Raw genomic sequence first — 20,582 nt, 5'->3', positions numbered from 1 at the left:
TTGCACATAGTAAGCGCTTAATAAATGCCATCATTATTATTATTATTCTCTGGGCCTCAGTTCCCTCATCTGTAAAACGGGGATTAAAGACTGTGAGCCCCCCATGGGACAACCCGATCACCTTGTAACCTCCCCAGCGCTTAGAACGGTGCTTGGCACATAGTAAGCGCTTAATAAATGCCATCATCATTATTATTATTATTCTCTGGCCCTCAGTCACCTCATCTGGAAAACGGGGATTAAAGACTGTGAGCCCCCCGTGGGACCACCTGATCGCCTTGTAACCTCCCCAGCGCTTAGAACAGTGCTTGGCACATATGTTCTGCCAAGGGAAGCGGAGAAGAGTCTGGGAAGCGGAGACAGCCGGAGCCTTTTATTAAGATTAAAGGCTTTATTATCATCAGTAATAAAGCACTAAGTAATCAATAACAAATTATAATCAATAAGAAAGCACTAAATACTAATCCAGAGCAAATTATAAAGAACAAGAACCCAAAAGGGGTTCACGCATCACCGATCCTGATTCATCTGCTACATCCAGGTCAACGCTTCAGCCGGGAAGCCCCGGGACGGCTCACCCGGAGTCTCTAGAATCGGGAAAAATCCCTGGGCAGCGCATCCACTCCCCGGCGAGGCCGCGAGTGAGTTCCGGGACTCTGCCAGTTTTATAGTCCGCGACGTATCTATTCTATTTATTTTATTTGGTTAGTATGTTTGGTTTTGTTCTCTGTCTCCCCCTTTTAGACTGTGAGCCCACTGTTGGGTAGGGACTGTGTCTATATGTTGCCAATTTGTACTTCCCAAGAGCTTAGCACAGTGCTCTGCGCTCAATAAATACGATTGATGATGATGATGACAAACAATTTATCGAAGTTCGTTTATACGAGCTTTGGTTATTTTCGTATCTACGTTGACAGAAGGGCCGTCGTTCCCGAGGCGCTGGCCGGGCGCCCGGTGCGGGGTGAGCCTGCGTGAGTAATCAACAGTCCTTTAACCCCTAACAAGAAATAGGCGTAGAAGGTATAATCATCCTTCGCGGGAGTTGTAAACAACCGCTTCGTAAATGCCGTCATTATTATTATTACTGCTATTATTAATAAGACCTGTGAGGTTCTTTTTTTCAAAATACTCCACCCAAAGGCCCGCTGGCGCGGGGTTTCCAGCAGACGGCCAGAAAACACGGCCACCGAAAGGAAGAGCGGGAGCGCCCGGGGCCCCGAAGCCGAGGGAGGAGCATCACCTACCAGGGTATCGCTGTTGTAGGCCTGCGTGTAAACCCGGCCGTTGCGAGAGAGGATGAGGAAGCGCTTCTCGGCACAGGCGATCTGGGTGACCCCGAGGTTCGCGAGGCCTTCGCACTGGATTGGGCCGATCACATTGGCGTAATACTTCCATCCTATCAGGCCCCAGCCGATGACTTCTTGCAGTGACCCCTGAAAGACAATAAAGGGAGCGATTTCTTCCACGGGCCGATCACACTGGCGTAATACTTCCATCCTATCAAGCCCCAGCCGATGACTTCTTGCAGTGACCCCTGAAAGACAATAAAGGGAGCGATTTCTTCCACGGGCCGATCACACTGGCGTAATACTTCCATCCCATCAAGCCCCAGCCGATGACTTCTTGCAGTGACCCCTGAAAGACAATAAAGGGAGCGATTTCTTCCACGGGCCGATCACATTGGCATAATACTCCCATCCCATCAAGCCCCAGCCGATGACTTCTTGCAGTGACCCCTGAAAGACAATAAAGGGAGCGATTTCTACCACGGGCCGATCACACTGGCATAATACTCCCATCCTATCAAGCCCCAGCCGATGACTTCTTGCAGTGATCCCTGAAAGACAATAAAGGGAGCGACTTCTTCCACGCTCGCAGCCGGGCGCCGCTTGAAGAGCGCCGAGGACGTCTGACCATTTTCCACTTGACGTAATCCAGGGAAGAAACCCCATCCGCTCACTCCAGCCGGATACTGCAATAGAGGCCTGGTTTTCCCAGGCTGGCCCACCAGAGAATGGATGGCTTTCCACTGCTCTCTGGGCAAAAGATTCCTAGATAAATATAGTTTTCTGAAGACCAGGGTGACATCGAGAAGAAATAATATCTTCAATTATTGTTAAATTACCGGGGAAGCAGCGTGGCTCAGCGGAAAGAGCCCGGGCTCTGCGTGCCTGGGTTAGTTCAGTAGGCGAAGAAGTAGACTGGATCCCCGCCCTCAAAGAGTTTACAGTCTAGAGAAGCAGCGTGGCTCAGTGGAAAGAGCCCGGGCTCTGGAGTCAGAGGTCACGGGTTCAAATCCCGGCTCCGCCGCTTGTCAGCTGGGTGGCTTTGGGCAAGTCACTTGGCTTCTCTGGGCCTCAGTTCCCTCATCTGTAAAATGGGGATGAAGACTGGGAGCCCCCCCGTGGGACAACCTGCTCACCCTGTAACCACCCCAGTGCTAGGCACATAGTAAGCGCTTAATAAACGCCATCATTATTCTTATTATGATGCTGATGACGATGATTACCTCCCCAGCGCTTAGAACGTATTTACTATTCTATTTATTTTATTTTGTTAATACATTTTGCTTCGTTGTCGGTCTCCCCCTTCTAGACTGTGAGCCCGCTGTCGGGTAGGGACCGTCTCTCTATGTTGCCAAGTTGTACTTCCCAAGCGCTTAGTACAGTGCTCTGCACACAGTAAGCGCTCAATAAATACAACTGAATGAACGAATGCTTTGCACATTGTAAGCGCTTAATAAACGCCATCATTATGATGATGATGATGATGATTACCCCCTCGCATACCATCATTCTTTGTTAGATTGTTCCAGCAAGAACAACGACTCAATCAAGGCCTCTCTGCTTCATAAAGAAGCAGCGTGGCTCAGTGGAAGGAGCCCGGGCTCTGGAGTCAGAGGTCACGGGTTCAAATCCCGGCTCCGCCGCTTGTCAGCTGGGTGACTTTGGGCAAGTCACTTGGCTTCTCTGGGCCTCAGTTCCCTCATCTGGAAAATGGGGGTGAAGACTGGGAGCCCCCCGTGGGACCGCCTGCTCACCTTGTAACCTCCCCAGCGCTTAGAACAGTGCTCGGCACATAGTGAGCGCTTAATAAACGCCATCATTATGATGATGATGATGATGATTACCCCCTCGCATACCATCATTCTTTGTTAGATTGTTCCAGCAGGAACAACGACTCAATCAAGGCCTCTCTGCTTCATAAAGAAGCAGCGTGGCTCAGTGGAAAGAGCCCGGGCTCTGGAGTCAGAGGTCACGGGTTCAAATCCCGGCTCCGCCGCTTGTCAGCTGGGTGACTTTGGGCAAGTCACTTGGCTTCTCTGGGCCTCAGTTCCCTCACCTGGAAAACGGGGGTGAAGACTGGGAGCCCCCCGTGGGACCGCCTGCTCACCTTGTAACCTCCCCAGCGCTTAGAACAGTGCTCGGCACATAGTGAGCGCTTAATAAACGCCATCATTATGATGATGATGATGATGATTACCCCCTCGCATACCATCATTCTTTGTTAGATTGTTCCAGCAGGAAAAATGACTCAATCAAGGCCTCTCTGCTTCATAAAGAAGCAGCGTGGCTCAGTGGAAAGAGCCCGGGCTCTGGAGTCAGAGGTCACGGGTTCAAATCCCGGCTCCGCCGCTTGTCAGCTGGGTGACTTTGGGCAAGTCACTTGGCTTCTCTGGGCCTCAGTTCCCTCATCTGGAAAATGGGGGTGAAGACTATGAGCCCCCTGTGGGACAACCTGATCACCTTGTAACCTCCCCAGCATTTAGAACAGTGCTCGGCACATAGTGAGCGCTTAATAAAAGCCATCATTATGATGATGATGACGATGATTACCCCCCATCATCCTTTGCTAGATTATTCCAGCAGGAACAATGACTCAGTCAAGGCCTCTCTGCTTCGCAGCAGAAGTAGTTCGCATTTTAGGGCTTGGGTCAATAGGACAGTGTTAACCCCCGGGACAAACGTCTCCTCCTTGCCAAACCTACAGGACTCCGGTCGATCCTAATCCTCCGGCGGCCCCTGCCACTGTAGACTTTCTCCTTGTCCCGGACACACTAACAAACCTCGGCCTCTCTGACAACACACTGTCCGTTTCCGGTTCCGCTACCACCTCTCCGCCGGCGGCTCTTCCTCTGCCTCCTCTCCTCCGACGCGGGAAATCTCTATCGGAATGCCTTGCCGACGCTTCAGGCTGAACGTTATCTAAAATTGAATTCCCGAACCCTCGCCTCCCTGCAGTTTTCCCAACTCTGTCGACAACACCGCAATCCTCCCTGCCTCACAAAACCACAACCTTAATGTCACGCTTGGCTCCTCCCTCCTTCAGATTGCTTATTCAGTCCGGCACCAAATCCCGTCGCTCTCTCTTCATACATCTCCGGAATTATTGGTCCCTTCGTCTCCATCGTTTCCTTTCCAACTACGCCGGTCCAAGCGCTTTTCATATCCCAGCTTGACTTAATAATAATAATAATAATAATAATAATGGCATTTATTAAGCGCTTACTACGTGCAAAGCACTGTCCTAAGCGCTGGGGAGGTTACAAGGAGATCAGGTTGTCCCACGTGGGGCTCACAGTCTTAATCCCCATTTTCCAGATGAGGGAACTGAGGCCCGGAGAAGTCAAGTGACTTGCCCAAAGTCACCCGGCTGACAATCGGTGGAGCCGGCATTCGAACCCGTGACCCCTGACTCCAAAGCCCGGGCTCTTTCCCGTGAGCCACGCTGCTTCTCTATCTCCATACATCTCCAGAATTGGTCCCTTCTTCTTCATCCTTTCCTTTCCAACTCCGCCGGTCCAAGTACTTTTCATATCCCGGCTTGACTTAATAATAATAATAATAATAATAATAATAATAATAATAATAGCATTTATTAAGCGCTTACTATTTACAAGGCACTATTCTAAGCGCTGGGGAGGTTACAAGGTGATCAGGTTGTCCCACGGGGGGCTCACCCCATTTTCTTCATCCCCATTTTACAGATGAGGGAACTGAGGCACAGAGAAGCGACGTGGCTTGCCCAAAGCCACACAGCTGACACGTGGTGGAGCCGGGATTTGAACCCGTGACCTCTGACTCCGAAGCCTGGGCTCTTTCCACTGGGCCACGCTGACTTGCCCAAAGTCACCCAGCTGACAAGTGGTGGAGCCGGGATTTGAACCCGTGACCTCTGACTCCAGAGCCCGGGCTCTTTCCACTGAGCCACGCTGCTGCTCTAGATTGTAGACTCTTTGAGGGTGGGGATCCAGTCTACTTCTTCGCCTACTGAACTAACCCAAGCACGTAGTCCAGGATTCTGCCCCGATTAAGCGCTCAATAAGTACCATTCCTCCCTTCATTCATTCAATTGCATTTATTGAGCGCTTACTGTGTGCAGAGCACTGGACTAAGCGCTTGGGAAGTCCAAGTTGGCAACATCAGCAGCGTGGCTCAGTGGAAAGAGCCCGGGCTTTGGAGTCAGAGGTCACGGGTTCAAATCCCGGCTCCGCCACTTGACAGCTGGGCGACTTTGGGCGAGTCACTTCACTTCTCTGGGCCTCAGTTCCCTCGTCTGGAAAATGGGGATTAAGTCTGTGAGCCCCCCGTGGGACAACCTGATTACTTTGTATCTACCCGGCGCGGCTCAGTGGAAAGAGCCCGGGCTTTGGAGTCAGAGGTCACGGGTTCAAATCCCGGCTCCGCCACTTGACAGCTGGGTGACTTTGGGCGAGTCACTTCACTTCTCTGGGCCTCAGTCCCCTCCTCTGGAAAATGGGGATTAAGTCTGTGAGCCCCCCGTGGGACAACTTGATTACTTTGTATCTACCCGGTGCGGCTCAGTGGAAAGAGCCCGGGCTTTGGAGTCAGAGGTCACGGGTTCAAATCCCGGCTCCGCCACTTGACAGCTGGGCGACTTTGGGCGAGTCACTTCACTTCTCTGGGCCTCAGTCCCCTCCTCTGGAAAATGGGGATTAAGTCTGTGAGCCCCCCGTGGGACAACTTGATTACTTTGTATCTACCCGGTGCGGCTCAGTGGAAAGAGCCCGGGCTTTGGAGTCAGAGGTCACGGGTTCAGATCCCGGCTCCGCCACTTGACAGCTGGGCGACTTTGGGCGAGTCACTTCACTTCTCTGGGCCTCAGTCCCCTCCTCTGGAAAATGGGGATTAAGACTGTGAGCCCCCCGTAACCTGATCTCCTGGTAACCTCCCCAGCGCTGATCACCTCGTATCCCTCCAGCGCTTAGAACAGTGCTTCGCACGTAGTAAGCGCTTAACAAATACCATCCTTATTATTATTATTACCCCAGTGCTTCGCACACAGTAAGCGCTTTAACAAATACCATCCTTATTATCATTATTACCCCAGCGCTTAGAACAGTGCATTGCACATAGTAAGTGCTTACTAAATGCCATTATTATCATTTTTATTATCAGCGCTTAGAGCGGTGCTTTGCATATAGCAAGCGCTTAATAAATGCCGTTATTATTATCATTCTATGGCGACCCAACAACGGGCTCACGGTCTAGACGGGGGAATCCCGCCGACGGCTCCATTTCCATCGGGAAGTGGCGACAGCCCACCCAAGGAGAACAGTCTGCACGTCAACCGCGACGGCGGTTGGGGAAGACGCCCGCCCGCGCGCCCGCATGCGCGTACTTTGTGGGATTTCGGCGAGCTGCACTGAGGTGGCATGCAGGGAGAAGCCAGGCGATCCAGATGAGCCATAATCACCACCGCCGTCTGGCGCAGGTCGATAGCCAGTTCATTGTCCTGGGGGAGGGTGAGGTAGCGCAGGAAACTTTCGTTGGGACTCAGAGAGCCGGACAGAATCTGGGGGGGAAAAAACAACAACACGCTCCATCAATCATTTCAGAAAGAACGGTGAACAGAACTCGTAGCAGCTTGCAAGCTAAAATTAGGACCGTTATTCACTTCTGACTAGGAGATCGCTGCTTTGTACTGCATAATAATAACAGTAATAATAAAAATGGCATTTGTTAAGCGCTTACTATGTGCCAAGCACCGTTCAAAGCACTGGTGTAGTTACATTAGTGGGCTATGACCATTATTCATTTCTGGCTGGGAGACTGGTGCTTTGGACTGAATAGTAATCATAATAATGGCATTTGTTAAGCGCTTACTATGTGCAAAGCACTGTTCAAAGCGCTGGTGTAGTAACATTAGCTTGCAATGACGATTATTCACTTCTGGCTAGGAGATTGGTGCTTTGTACTGAATAATAATAACAGTAATAATAATAATGGCATTTGTTAAGCGCTTACTATGTGCCAAGCACTGTTCTAAGCCCTGGGGTGGTTATATTCACTTGCAAGTTAACATTATGACCGTTATTCCCTTCTGGCTAGGAGACTGGTGCTTTGTACTGAATAATAATAATAGTAATAATAATAATGGCATTTGTTAAGCGCTTACTATGTGCCAAGCACTGTTCAAAGCGCTGGGGTAGTTATAATAGCTGGCTATGACCATTATTCATTTCTGGCTAGGAGATGGTGCTTTGTACTGAATAGTAATCATAATAATGGCATTTGTTAAGCGCTTACTATGTGCCAAGCACTGTTCTAAGCACTGTGGTGGTTACATTAGCTTGCAAGCTAACATTATGCCCATTAGTCACTTCTGGCTAGAAGATTGGTGCTTTGTACTGAATAATAATAATAGTAATAATAATAATAATGGCATTTGTTAAGCACTTACTATGTGCCAAGCACTGTTCAAAGGGCTGGTGTAATAACATTAGCTTGCAATGATGATTATTCACTTCTGACTAGGAGATCGGTGCTTTGTACTGAATAATAATAATAGTAATAATAATAATGGCATTTGTTAAGCGCTTACTGTGTGCCAAGCACTGTTCAAAGCGCTGGGGTAGTTATATTAGCTGGCTATGACCATTATTCATTTCTGGCTAGGAGATTGGTGCTTTGGACTGAATAGTAATCATAATAATGGCATTTGTTAAGCGCTTACTATGTGCCAAGCACTGTTCAAAGCGCTGGTGTAGTAACATTAGCTTGCAATGACGATTATTCACTTCTGGCTAGGAGATTGGTGCTTTGGACTGAATAATAATAACAGTAATAATAATAATGGCATTTGTTAAGTGCTTACTATGTGCCAAGCACTGTTCAAAGCGCTGGGGTAGTTATATTAGCTTGCAATGACGATTATTCATTTCTGACTAGGAGATTGGTGCTTTGCACTGAATAACAATAATGGCATTTGTTAAGCGCTTACTATGTGCCAAGCACTGTTCAAAGCACTGGTGTAGTTATATTAGCTTGCAATGACGATTATTCATTTCTAAGAGATTGGTGCTTTGTACTGAATAATAATAATAGTAATAATAATAATGGCATTTGTTAAGCGCTTACTATGTGCCAAGCACCGTTCAAAGCGCTGGTGCAGTTATATTAGCTCGCAATGACGATTATTCATTTCTGACTAGGAGATTGGTGCTTTGTACTGAATAATAACAATAGTAATAATAATAATGGCATTTGTTAAGCGCTTACTATGTGCCAGGCACTGTTCTAAGCACTGTGGTGGTTACATTAGCTTGCAAGCTAACATTATGCCCATTAGTCACTTCTGGCTAGAAGATTGGTGCTTTGTACTGAATAATAATAATAGTAATAATAATAATGGCATTTGTTAAGCGCTTACTGTGTGCCAAGCACTGTTCAAAGCGCTGGGGTAGTTATATTAGCTGGCTATGACCATTATTCATTTCTGGCTAGGAGACTGGTGCTTTGTACTGAATAGTAATCATAATAATGGCATTTGTTAAGCGCTTACTATGTGCCAAACACTGTTCTAAGCGCTGGGGTAGTTATATTAGCTTGCGAGCTAACATTATGACCATTATTCACTTCTGGCTAGGAGATCGCTGCTTTGTACTGAATAATAATAATAGTAATAATAATAATGGCATTTGTTAAGCGCTTACTATGTGCCAAGCACTGTTCAAAGCGCTGGGGTAGTTATAATAGCTGGCTATGACCATTATTCATTTCTGGCTAGGAGACTGGTGCTTTGTACTGAATAGTAATCATAATAATGGTATTTGTTAAGCGCTTACTATGTGCCAAGCACTGTTCAAAGCGCTGGGGTAGTTATATTAGCTTGCGAGCTAACATTATGACCATTATTCACTTCTGACTAGGAGATCGGTGCTTTGTACTGAATAATAATAATAGTAATAATAAAAATGGTATTTGTTAAGCGCTTACTATGTGCCAAGCACTGTTCAAAGCGCTGGTGTAGTTACATTAGCAGGCTATGACCATTATTCATTTCTGGCTAGGAGACTGGTGCTTTGTACTGAATAGTAATCATAATAATGGTATTTGTTAAGCGCTTACTATGTGCCAAGCACTGTTCTAAGAGCTGGGGTGGTTATATTAGCTTGCGAGCTAACATTATGACCATTATTCATTTCTGGCTAGGAGATTGCTGCTTTGTACTGAATAATAATAGTAGTAATAATAAAAATGGTACTTGTTAAGCGCTTACTATGTGCCAAGCACTGTTCAAAGCACTGGGTTAGTTATATTAGCTTGCTATGACAATTATTCACTTCTGGCTAGGAGATCGGTGCTTTGTACTGAATAATAATAATAGTAATAACAATAATGGCATTTGTTAAGCGCTTACTATGTGCCAAGCACTGTTCAAAGCACTGGTGTAGTTATATTAGCTTGCAATGACGATTATTCATTTCTGACTAGGAGATTGGTGCTTTGTACTGAATAATAACAATAGTAATAACAATAATGGCATTTGTTAAGCGCTTACTATGTGCCAAGCACTGTTCTAAGCGCTGGGGTAGTTATATTAGCTTGCGAGCTAACATTATGACCATTATTCACTTCTGGCTAGGAGATCGCTGCTTTGTACTGAATAATAATAATAGCAATAATAATAATGGCATTTGTTAAGCGCTTACTATGTGTGAAGCACTGTTCAAAGTGCTAGTGTAGTTATATTAGCTGGCTATGACCATTATTCATTTCTGGCTAGGAGATTGGGGCTTTGTACTGAATAGTAATACTAATAATGGTATTTGTTAAGCGCTTACTATGTGCCAAGTACTGTTCTAAGCGCTGGGGTAGTTATATTAGCTTGCAAGCTAACATTATGACCATTATTCACTTCTGACTAGGAGATCAGTGCTTTGTACTGAATAATAATAACAGTAATAATAATAATGATGGCATTTGTTAAGTGCTTACCATGTGCCAAGCACTGTTCAAAGTGCTGGGGTAGTTATATTAGCTTGCAATGACGATTATTCATTTCTGACTAGGAGATTGGTGCTTTGTACTGAATAATAACAATAGTAATAATAATAATGGCATTTGTTAAGCACTTACTATGTGCCAGGCACTGTTCTAAGCACTGTGGTGGTTACATTAGCTTGCAAGCTAACATTATGCCCATTAGTCACTTCTGGCTAGAAGACTGGTGCTTTGTACTGAATAATAATAATAGTAATAATAATAATGGCATTTGTTAAGCGGTTACTATGTGCCAAGCACTGTTCAAAGCGCTGGGGTAGTTATATTAGCTGGCTATGACCATTATTCATTTATGGCTAGGAGATTGGTGCTTTGTACTGAATAGTAATCATAATAATGGTATTTGTTAAGCGCTTACTATGTGCCAAGCACTGTTCTAAGCGCTGGGGTGGTTATATCAGCTTGCAAGCTAACATTACGACCATTATTCATTTCTGGCTAGGAGATTGCGGCTTTGTACTGAATAATAATAGTAGTAATAATAAAAATGGTATTTGTTAAGCGCTTACTATGTGCCAAGCACTGTTCAAAGTGCTGAGGTAGTCATATTAGCTGGCTATGACGATTATTCATTTCTGACTAGGAGATTGGTGCTTTGTACTGAATAATAATAATAGTAATAATAAAAATGGCATTTGTTCAGTGCTTACTATGTGCCAAACACTGTTCAAAGCACTGGGGTAATTATATTAGCTGGCTATGACCATTATTCACTTCTGACTAGGAGACTGGTGCTTTGTACTGAATAATAATAACAGTAATAATAATGATGGCATTTGTTAAGCACTTACTATGTGCCAAGCACTGTTCTAAGCGCTGGGGTAGTTATATTAGTTGGCTATGACCATTATTCACTTCTGGCTAGGAGATTGGTGCTTTGTACCGAATAATAATAACAGTAATAATAATGATGGCATTTGTTAAGCACTTACTATGTGCCAAGCACTGTTCAAAGCACTGGGGTAGTTATAATAGCTGGCTATGACCATTATTCATTTCTGGCTAGGAGATCGGTGCTTTGTACTGAATAATAATAACAGTAATAATAATACTGGCATTTGTTAAGCGCTTACTATGTGCCAAGCACTGTTCAAAGCGCTGGTGCAGTTATATTAGCTTGCAATGACGATTATTCATTTCTGACTAGGAGATTGGGGCTTTGTACTGAATAATAATAATAGTAATAATAAAAATGGCATTTGTTAAGCGCTTACTATGTGTGAAGCACTGTTCAAAGTGCTAGTGTAGTTATATTAGCTGGCTATGACCATTATTCATTTCTGGCTAGGAGATTGGGGCTTTGTACTGAATAGTAATCATAATAATGGTATTTGTTAAGCGCTTACTATGTGCCAAGCACTGTTCAAAGCGCTGGGGCAGTTATATTACCTGGCTATGACCACTATTCATTTCTGACTAGGAGATTGGTGCTTTGTACTGAATAATAATGACAGTAATAATAATAATGGTATTTGTTAAGCGCTTACTATGTGCCAAGCACTGTTCAAAGCGCTGGGGTAGTTATATTAGCTTGCTATGACAATTATTCATTTCTGACTAGGAGATTGGTGCTTTGGACTGAATAATAATAATAGTAATAATAATAATGGCATTTGTTAAGCGCTTACTATGTGCCAAGCACTGTTCAAAGCACTGGTGTAGCTATATTAGCTTGCTATGATGATTATTCATTTCTGGCTAGGAGACTGGTGCTTTGTACTGAGTAGTAATAATAATAATCGTATTTGTTAAGCGCTTACTATGTGCCAAGCACTGTTCTAAGCGCTGTGGTGGTTATTTTAGCTTGCAAGCTAACATTATGACCATTATTCACTTCTGCCTAGGAGATTGGTGCTTTGTACTGAATAATAATGACAGTAATAATAATAATGGCATTTGTTAAGCGCTTACTATGTGCCAAGCACTGCTCTAAGCGCTGGGGTATTTATATTAGCTTGCAAGCTAACATTATGACCATTATTCATTTCTGACTAGGAGATTGGTGCTTTGTAATGAATAATAATAAGAGAAATAATAATAATGGTATTTGTTAAGCGCTTACTATGTGCCAAGCACTGTTCTAAGTGCTGGGGTAGTTATATTAGCTTGCAAGCTAACATTATGACCATTATTCATTTCTGACTAGGAGATTGGTGCTTTGTAATAAATAATAATGAGAGAAATAATAATAATGGTATTTGTTAAGCGCTTACTATGTGCCAAGCACTGTTCTAAGCGCTGGGGTCGTTATATCAGCTTGCAAGCTAACATTATGCCCATTATTCATTTCTGACTAGGAGATTGGTGCTTTGTAATGAATAATAATAATAGAAATAATAATAATGGCATTTGTTAAGCGCTTACTATGTGCCAAGCACTGTTCTAAGCGCTGGGGTAGTTATATCAGCTTGCAACCCAACATTATGACCATTATTCATTTCTGACTAGGAGACTGGTGCTTCGCACTGAATAATTATAATAGTAGTAATAATAATGTTGGTATTCGTTAAGCGCGAAGCAGCGTGGCTCAGTGGAAAGAGCTAGGGCTTTGGAGTCAGAGGTCATGGGTTCGAATCCCGCTCCGCCACATGTCTGCTGTGTGATCTTGGGCAAGTCACTTCACTTCTCTGGGCCTCAGTTCCCTCATCTGTAAAATGGGGATTAAGACTGTGAGCCCCCCGTGGGACAACCTGATCACCCTGTATCCTCCCCAGCGCTTAGAACAGTGCTTTGCACATAGTAAGCGCTTAACAAATGCCAATTATTATTATTATTATTATTATTACTATGTGCAAAGCACTGTTCTAAGCGCTGGGGGGGGATACAAGGTGATCAGGTTGCCCCACCTGGGGTTGACAATCTTCATCCCCATTTTCCAGATGAGGGAACTGAGGCTCAGAGCAGTGAAGTGACTTGCCCATGGTCACACACAGAAGACACGTGGCAGAGTCAGGATTCGAACCCACAACCTCTGACTCCAAAGCCCGGGCCCGTTCATTCATTCAATCGTATTTATTGAGCGCTTACTGTGCGCAGAGCACTGGACTAGGCGCTCGGGAAGTCCAAGTCGGCAACATCTAGAGACGGTCCCTACCCGACAGCGGGCTCATTCATTCATTCATTCATTCATTCATTCATTCATTCAATCGTATTTATTGAGCGCTTCCTGTGTGCAGAGCACTGTACTAAGCGCTTGGGAAGTCCAAGTTGGCAACATCTAGAGACGGTCCCTACCCGACAGCGGGCTCACAGTCTAGAAGGGGGAGACGGACAACAAACCAAAACATATTAACAAAATAAAATAAGTAGAATAAATATGTACAAATAAAATAAGCAATATTTTAAGTATTAGTATTAATACTAATTAGTATCAATATTAAAATTAGTGTTGAATTTATTAGTACTAAATTAGCATGTAGTATTAATACTAAAATTGGTGTTGATATTAATATTAGTGTTAATATAAGTAACAGAGTAATAAATAGAGTTCCACTGAGCCACGCTGCTCCTCCATATATACAAAACACACACAACATATACACAAAAGTGTGATGATAATAATAATAAACGTTGAATGATTCTTACGCACTTACTACGGGCCAACCGCCGTTCTAAGGGCCGGGGCGGATGCAAGATAAGTGTGCTCAACACAGTCGCTGTCCCCCTTAACCCCCATTTTACGGATGAGGTAAACTGAGGCCCAGAGAAGGCAAGTTGAGGTGCCCAAAGTCACCCACCAGACAAGTTGGTGGAGCCGGAATTAGAACCCAGGCGCGGGCTCCGCACGTACACACGCAGAGTTGTAGGCTTATGGATGTTTGTGTGTGTGTAGGCATGCTATAGAGACACTGTAGACGTGTTCTCTAACATATACACATGTGGGTATACACAAACACACATACACACACACACAGAGTTGTAGGCTTATGTATGTTTGTGTGTGTATGCATGCTATATAAAGACATTGTAGATATAGATGTGTTCTCTAACATATACACATGTGTATACGCACACACACAGAGTTGTAGGCTTATGTATGTTTGTGTGTGTGTCGGCATGCTGTACAGACATTGTAGATATAGATGTGTTCTCTAACATATACACATGTGTGTATACACAAACACACACAGACACACACACGTACAGACACACACACAGAGTTGTAGGCTTATGCATGTTTGTGTGTGTGTAGGCATGCTGCATAGACATTATAGATATAGATATGTTCTCTAACATACACGTGTGTATATACAAACACACACATACACGTATACACACATTTTTACAGACACACACGCAGAGTTGTAGGCTTATGTATGTTTGCGTGTATGCATGCATGCTATATAGACATTGTAGATATAGATGTGTTTAACATATACACATGTGTGTACACACAAACACACACAGACGCACACACAGAGTTGTAGGCTTATGTATGTTTGTGTGTGTGTGTAGGCATGCTATATAGACATTATAGATATAGATGTGTTCTCTAACATACACATGTGTGTATATACAAACACACACAGACACATATACACAGACACACACACAGAGTTGTAGGCTTATGTATGTTTGCGTGTATGTATGCATGCTATATAGACAGTGTAGATATAGATGTGTTCTCTAACATATACACATGTGTGTATATACACAAACACACACACAGATACACACACACACATACAGAAACGCACACAGAGTTGTAGGCTTATGTACGTTTGTGTGTGTGTAGGCATGCTATATAGACATTGTAGATATAGAAGTGTTCTCTAACACACGTGTGTATATACACACACACACATACAGACACACACAGAGTTGTAGGCTTATGTATGCGTGCGTGTGTGTAGACATGCTATATAGACATTGTAGATATAGATGTGTTCTCTAACATACACATGCGCGTATACACAAACACAAACACATGTATACAGACACACACACACAGAGTTGTAGGCTTACGCATGTTTGTGTGTGTGCAGGCATGCTATACAGAGACACTAGAGATACAGATGGGTTCTCTAACAGACGTGTGTATACACAAACACACACACACACACACACGTATATACAGACACACACACACACACAGAGTTGTAGGCTTATGTATGTTCGTGTGTGTGTAGGCATGCTATATAGACATTATAGATATAGATGTGTTCTCTAACATACACATGTGTGTATACACAAACACACACACAGACACACACACACACATACAGAAACACACACAGAGTTGTAGGCTTATGTACGTTTGTGTGTGTGTAGGCATGCTATATAGACATTGTAGATATAGAAGTGTTCTCTAACACACGTGTGTATACACACAAACACACACATACAGACACACACAGAGTTGTAGGCTTATGTATGCGTGCGTGTGTGTGGACATGCTATATAGACATTGTAGATATAGATGTGTTCTCTAACATACACATGCGCGTATACACAAACACACACACATGTATACAGACACACACACAGAGTTGTAGGCTTACGCATGTCTGTGTGTGTGTAGGCATGCTATACAGAGACACTAGAGATATAGATGGGTTCTCTAGCAGACGTGTGTATACACAAACACACACACACATATATACAGACACACACACACAGAGTTGTAGGCTTGCGCATGTTTGTGTGTGTGTAGGCATGCTATACAGGGACAATAGAGATACAGATGTGTTCTCTAACAGACGTGTGTATACACAAACACACACACATATACAGACACACAAAGAGTTGTAGGCTTATGCATGTTTGTGTGTGTGTAGGCATGCTATACAGAGACACTAGAGATATAGATGGGTTCTCTAACAGACATGTGCATACACAAACACACACACACATATATACAGACACACACACACCAGACACACACACACATATATACAGACACACACACACCAGACACACACACACACACACACACACACACACAGAGTTGTAGGCTTACGCATGTTTGTGTGTGTGTAGGCATGCTATACAGAGACACTAGAGATATAGATGGGTTCTCTAGCAGACGTGTGTATACACAAACACACACACACATATATACAGACACACACACACAGAGTTGTAGGCTTGCGCATGTTTGTGTGTGTGTAGGCATGCTATACAGGGACAATAGAGATACAGATGTGTTCTCTAACAGACGTGTGTATACACAAACACACACACATATACAGACACACAAAGAGTTGTAGGCTTACGCATGTTTGTGTGTGTGTAGGCATGCTATACAGAGACACTAGAGATATAGATGGGTTCTCTAACAGACGTGTGCATACACAAACACACACACACATATATACAGACACACACACACACACACACAGAGTTGTAGGCTTACGCATGTCTGTGTGTGTGTAGGCATGCTATACAGAGACACTAGAGATATAGATGGGTTCTCTAACAGACGTGTGCATACACAAACACACACACACATATATACAGACACACACACACAGAGTTGTAGGCTTGCGCACGTTTGTGTGTGTGTAGGCATGCTATACAGAGACACTAGAGATATAGATGGGTTCTCTAACAGACGTGTGTATACACAAACACACACACACACTTATATACAGACACACACACACCAGACACACACACACACATATATACAGACACACACACACATACACACACAGAGTTGTAGGCTTACGCATGTTTGTGTGTGTGTAGGCATGCTATACAGAGACACTAGAGATATAGATGGGTTCTCTAGCAGACGTGTGTATACACAAACACACACACACATATATACAGACACACACAGAGTTGTAGGCTTACGCATGTTTGTGTGTGTGTAGGCATGCTATACAGAGACACTAGAGATATAGATGGGTTCTCTAACAGACGTGTGTATACACAAACACACACACAGAGTTGTAGGCTTACGCATGTTTGTGTGTGTGTACGCATGCTATATAGAGACAATAGAGATATAGATGTGTTCTCCAACAGACGTGTGCATACACAAACACACACGCATATATACAGACACACACACACAGAGTTGTAGGCTTACGCATGTTTGTGTGTGTGTGTGTGTAGGCATGCTATACAGAGACACTAGAGATATAGATGGGTTCTCTAACAGACGTGTGCATACACAAACACACACACACATATATACAGACACACACACACACAGAGTTGTAGGCTTACGCATGTTTGTGTGTGTGTAGGCATGCTATATAGAGACAATAGAGATATAGATGTGTTCTCCAACAGACGTGTGCATACACAATCACACACACACACATATATACAGACACACACACACACAGAGTTGTAGGCTTGCGCATGTTTGTGTGTGTGTAGGCATGCTATATAGAGACAATAGAGATATAGATGTGTTCTCCAACAGACGTGTGCATACACAATCACACACACACACATATATACAGACACACACACACAGAGTTGTAGGCTTGCGCATGTTTGTGTGTGTGTAGGCATGCTATACAGGGACAATAGAGATACAGATGTGTTCTCTAACAGACGTGTGTATACACAAACACACACACATATATACAGACACACAAAGAGTTGTAGGCTTACGCATGTCTGTGTGTGTGTAGGCATGCTATCTAGAGACACTAGAGATATAGATGTGTTCTCTAACAGACGTGTGCATACACAAACACACACACATATATACAGACACACACACACACACACAGAGTTGTAGGCTTACGCATGTTTGTGTGTGTGTAGGCATGCTATATAGAGACAATAGAGATATAGATGTGTTCTCCAACAGACGTGTGTATACACAAACACACACACACAGAGTTGTAGGCTTACGCACGTTTGTGTGTGTGTACGCATGCCATATAGAGACACCGGCGATACCGATGTTTGCGACATTACATACGCAGACGCAGCTAGATCTTCTCCGATCTTCCAGGATGACGATCTTCTCGACTGTGAGCCCGCCGTTCGGGCGGGACCGTCGCTACCATGTAAGCGCTTAGTACAGTGCTCCGCACGTAGCAAGCGCTCAATAATATTAATAATAATAATGTTGGTATTTGTTAAGCGCTTACTATGCGCACAGCACTGTTCTAAGCGCTGGGGGGAACACAAGGAGATGAGGTTGTCCCACGTGGGGCTCACAGTCTTAATCCCCATTTTACAGGTGAGGGAACTGAGGCACAGAGAAGTGACGTGACTTGCCCAAGGTCACACAGCAGATATGTGGGGCCCTGCTGAGAGCTCCCCTCCTCCAGGAGGCCTTCCCAGACTGAGCCCCTTCCTTCCTCTCCCCCTCGGCCCCCTCTCCATCCCCCCCATCTTACCTCCTTCCCTTCCCCACAGCACCTGTATATATGTATATATGTTTGTATGCATTTATTACTCTATTTTATTAGTACATATTTATTCTATTTATTTTATTTCGTTAGTATGTTTGGTTCTGTTCTCCGTCTCCCCCTTTTAGACTGTGAGCCCACTGTTGGGTAGGGACTGTCTCTAGATGTTGCCAACTTGGACTTCCCAAGCGCTTAGTACAGTGCTCTGCACACCGTAAGCGCTCAATAAATACGATTGATTGATTGATTGATCGATCGACTGTCTCTGTAAGTTGCCAATTTGGACTTCCCAAGCGCTTAGCACAGTGCTCTGCACACCGTAAGCGCTCAATAAATACGATTGATTGATTGATTGATCGATCGACTGTCTCTATAAGTTGCCAATTTGGACTTCCCAAGCGCTTAGCACAGTGCTCTGCACATCGTAAGCGCTCAATAAATACGATTGATTGATTGATTGATCGATCGACTGTCTCTATAAGTTGCCAATTTGGACTTCCCAAGCGCTTAGCACAGTGCTCTGCACACCGTAAGCGCTCAATAAATACGATTGATTGATTGATTGATCGACTGTCTCTATAAGTTGCCAATTTGGACTTCCCAAGCGCTTAGCACAGTGCTCTGCACATCGTAAGCGCTCAATAAATATGATTGATTGATTGATTGATCGATCGACTGTCTCTATAAGTTGCCAACTTGGACTTCCCAAGCGCTTAGCACAGTGCTCTGCACACCGTAAGCGCTCAATAAATACGATTGATTGATTGATTGATCGATCGACTGTCTCTGTAAGTTGCCAATTTGGACTTCCCAAGCGCTTAGCACAGTGCTCTGCACACCGTAAGCGCTCAATAAATACGATTGATTGATTGATTGATCGATCGACTGTCTCTGTAAGTTGCCAATTTGGACTTCCCAAGCGCTTAGCACAGTGCTCTGCACACCGTAAGCGCTCAATAAATACGATTGATTGATTGATTGATCGATCGACTGTCTCTATAAGTTGCCAATTTGGACTTCCCAAGCGCTTAGCACAGTGCTCTGCACACCGTAAGCGCTCAATAAATACGACTGATTGATTGATTGATCGATCGACTGTCTCTATAAGTTGCCAATTTGGACTTCCCAAGCGCTTAGCACAGTGCTCTGCACACCGTAAGCGCTCAATAAATACGACTGATTGATTGATTGATCGATCGACTGTCTCTATAAGTTGCCAATTTGGACTTCCCAAGCGCTTAGCACAGTGCTCTGCACACCGTAAGCGCTCAATAAATACGATTGATTGATTGATTGATCGATCGACTGTCTCTATAAGTTGCCAATTTGGACTTCCCAAGCGCTTAGTACAGTGCTCTGCACATCGTAAGCGCTCAATAAATACGATTGATTGATTGATCGATCAACTGTCTCTATAAGTTGCCAATTTGGACTTCCCAAGCACTTAGTACAGTGCTCTGCACACCGTAAGCGCTCAATAAATACGATTGATTGATTGATTGATTGATCGACTGTCTCTGTAAGTTGCCAACTTGGACTTCCCAAGCGCTTAGCACAGTGCTCTGCACAACGTAAGCGCTCAATAAATACGATTTATTGATTGATTGATCGATCGACTGTCTCTATAAGTTGCCAACTTGGACTTCCCAAGCGCTTAGCACAGTGCTCTGCACACCGTAAGCGCTCAATAAATACGATTGATTGATTGATTGATCGATCGACTGTCTCTATAAGTTGCCAACTTGGACTTCCCAAGCGCTTAGCACAGTGCTCTGCACACCGTAAGCGCTCAATAAATACGATTGATTGATTGATTGATCGATCGACTGTCTCTGTAAGTTGCCAACTTGGACTTCCCAAGCGCTTAGCACAGTGCTCTGCACACCGTAAGCGCTCAATAAATACGATTGATTGATTGATTGATCGATCGACTGTCTCTATAAGTTGCCAA

The 20,582-nt window shown here is 44.1% G+C and overlaps 1 protein-coding gene across 1 annotated transcript in view; it reads right to left on the bottom strand.

The window, feature by feature from the left end:
• The window catches only part of HERC2 (HECT and RLD domain containing E3 ubiquitin protein ligase 2), a 319,306-nt gene that overhangs the window by 241,870 nt on the left and 56,854 nt on the right, over positions 1-20,582 (bottom strand). Inside the window, exons 9-10 of the mRNA XM_038760185.1 lie at positions 6,643-6,816; positions 1,245-1,433 (exon numbers count right to left, since the gene is read on the bottom strand). Of these exons, the coding sequence (XP_038616113.1) occupies positions 1,245-1,433; positions 6,643-6,816 (363 nt within the window). The remainder of the gene's footprint in view (positions 1-1,244; positions 1,434-6,642; positions 6,817-20,582) is intronic.

This window comes from Tachyglossus aculeatus, chromosome 18 (genome assembly GCF_015852505.1).
Source record: "Tachyglossus aculeatus isolate mTacAcu1 chromosome 18, mTacAcu1.pri, whole genome shotgun sequence".
Classification (NCBI taxonomy): domain Eukaryota; kingdom Metazoa; phylum Chordata; class Mammalia; order Monotremata; family Tachyglossidae; genus Tachyglossus; species Tachyglossus aculeatus.
The sequence above is the reverse complement of the archived record's forward strand: the minus strand, read 5'-3'. Positions and strand labels throughout refer to the sequence as shown.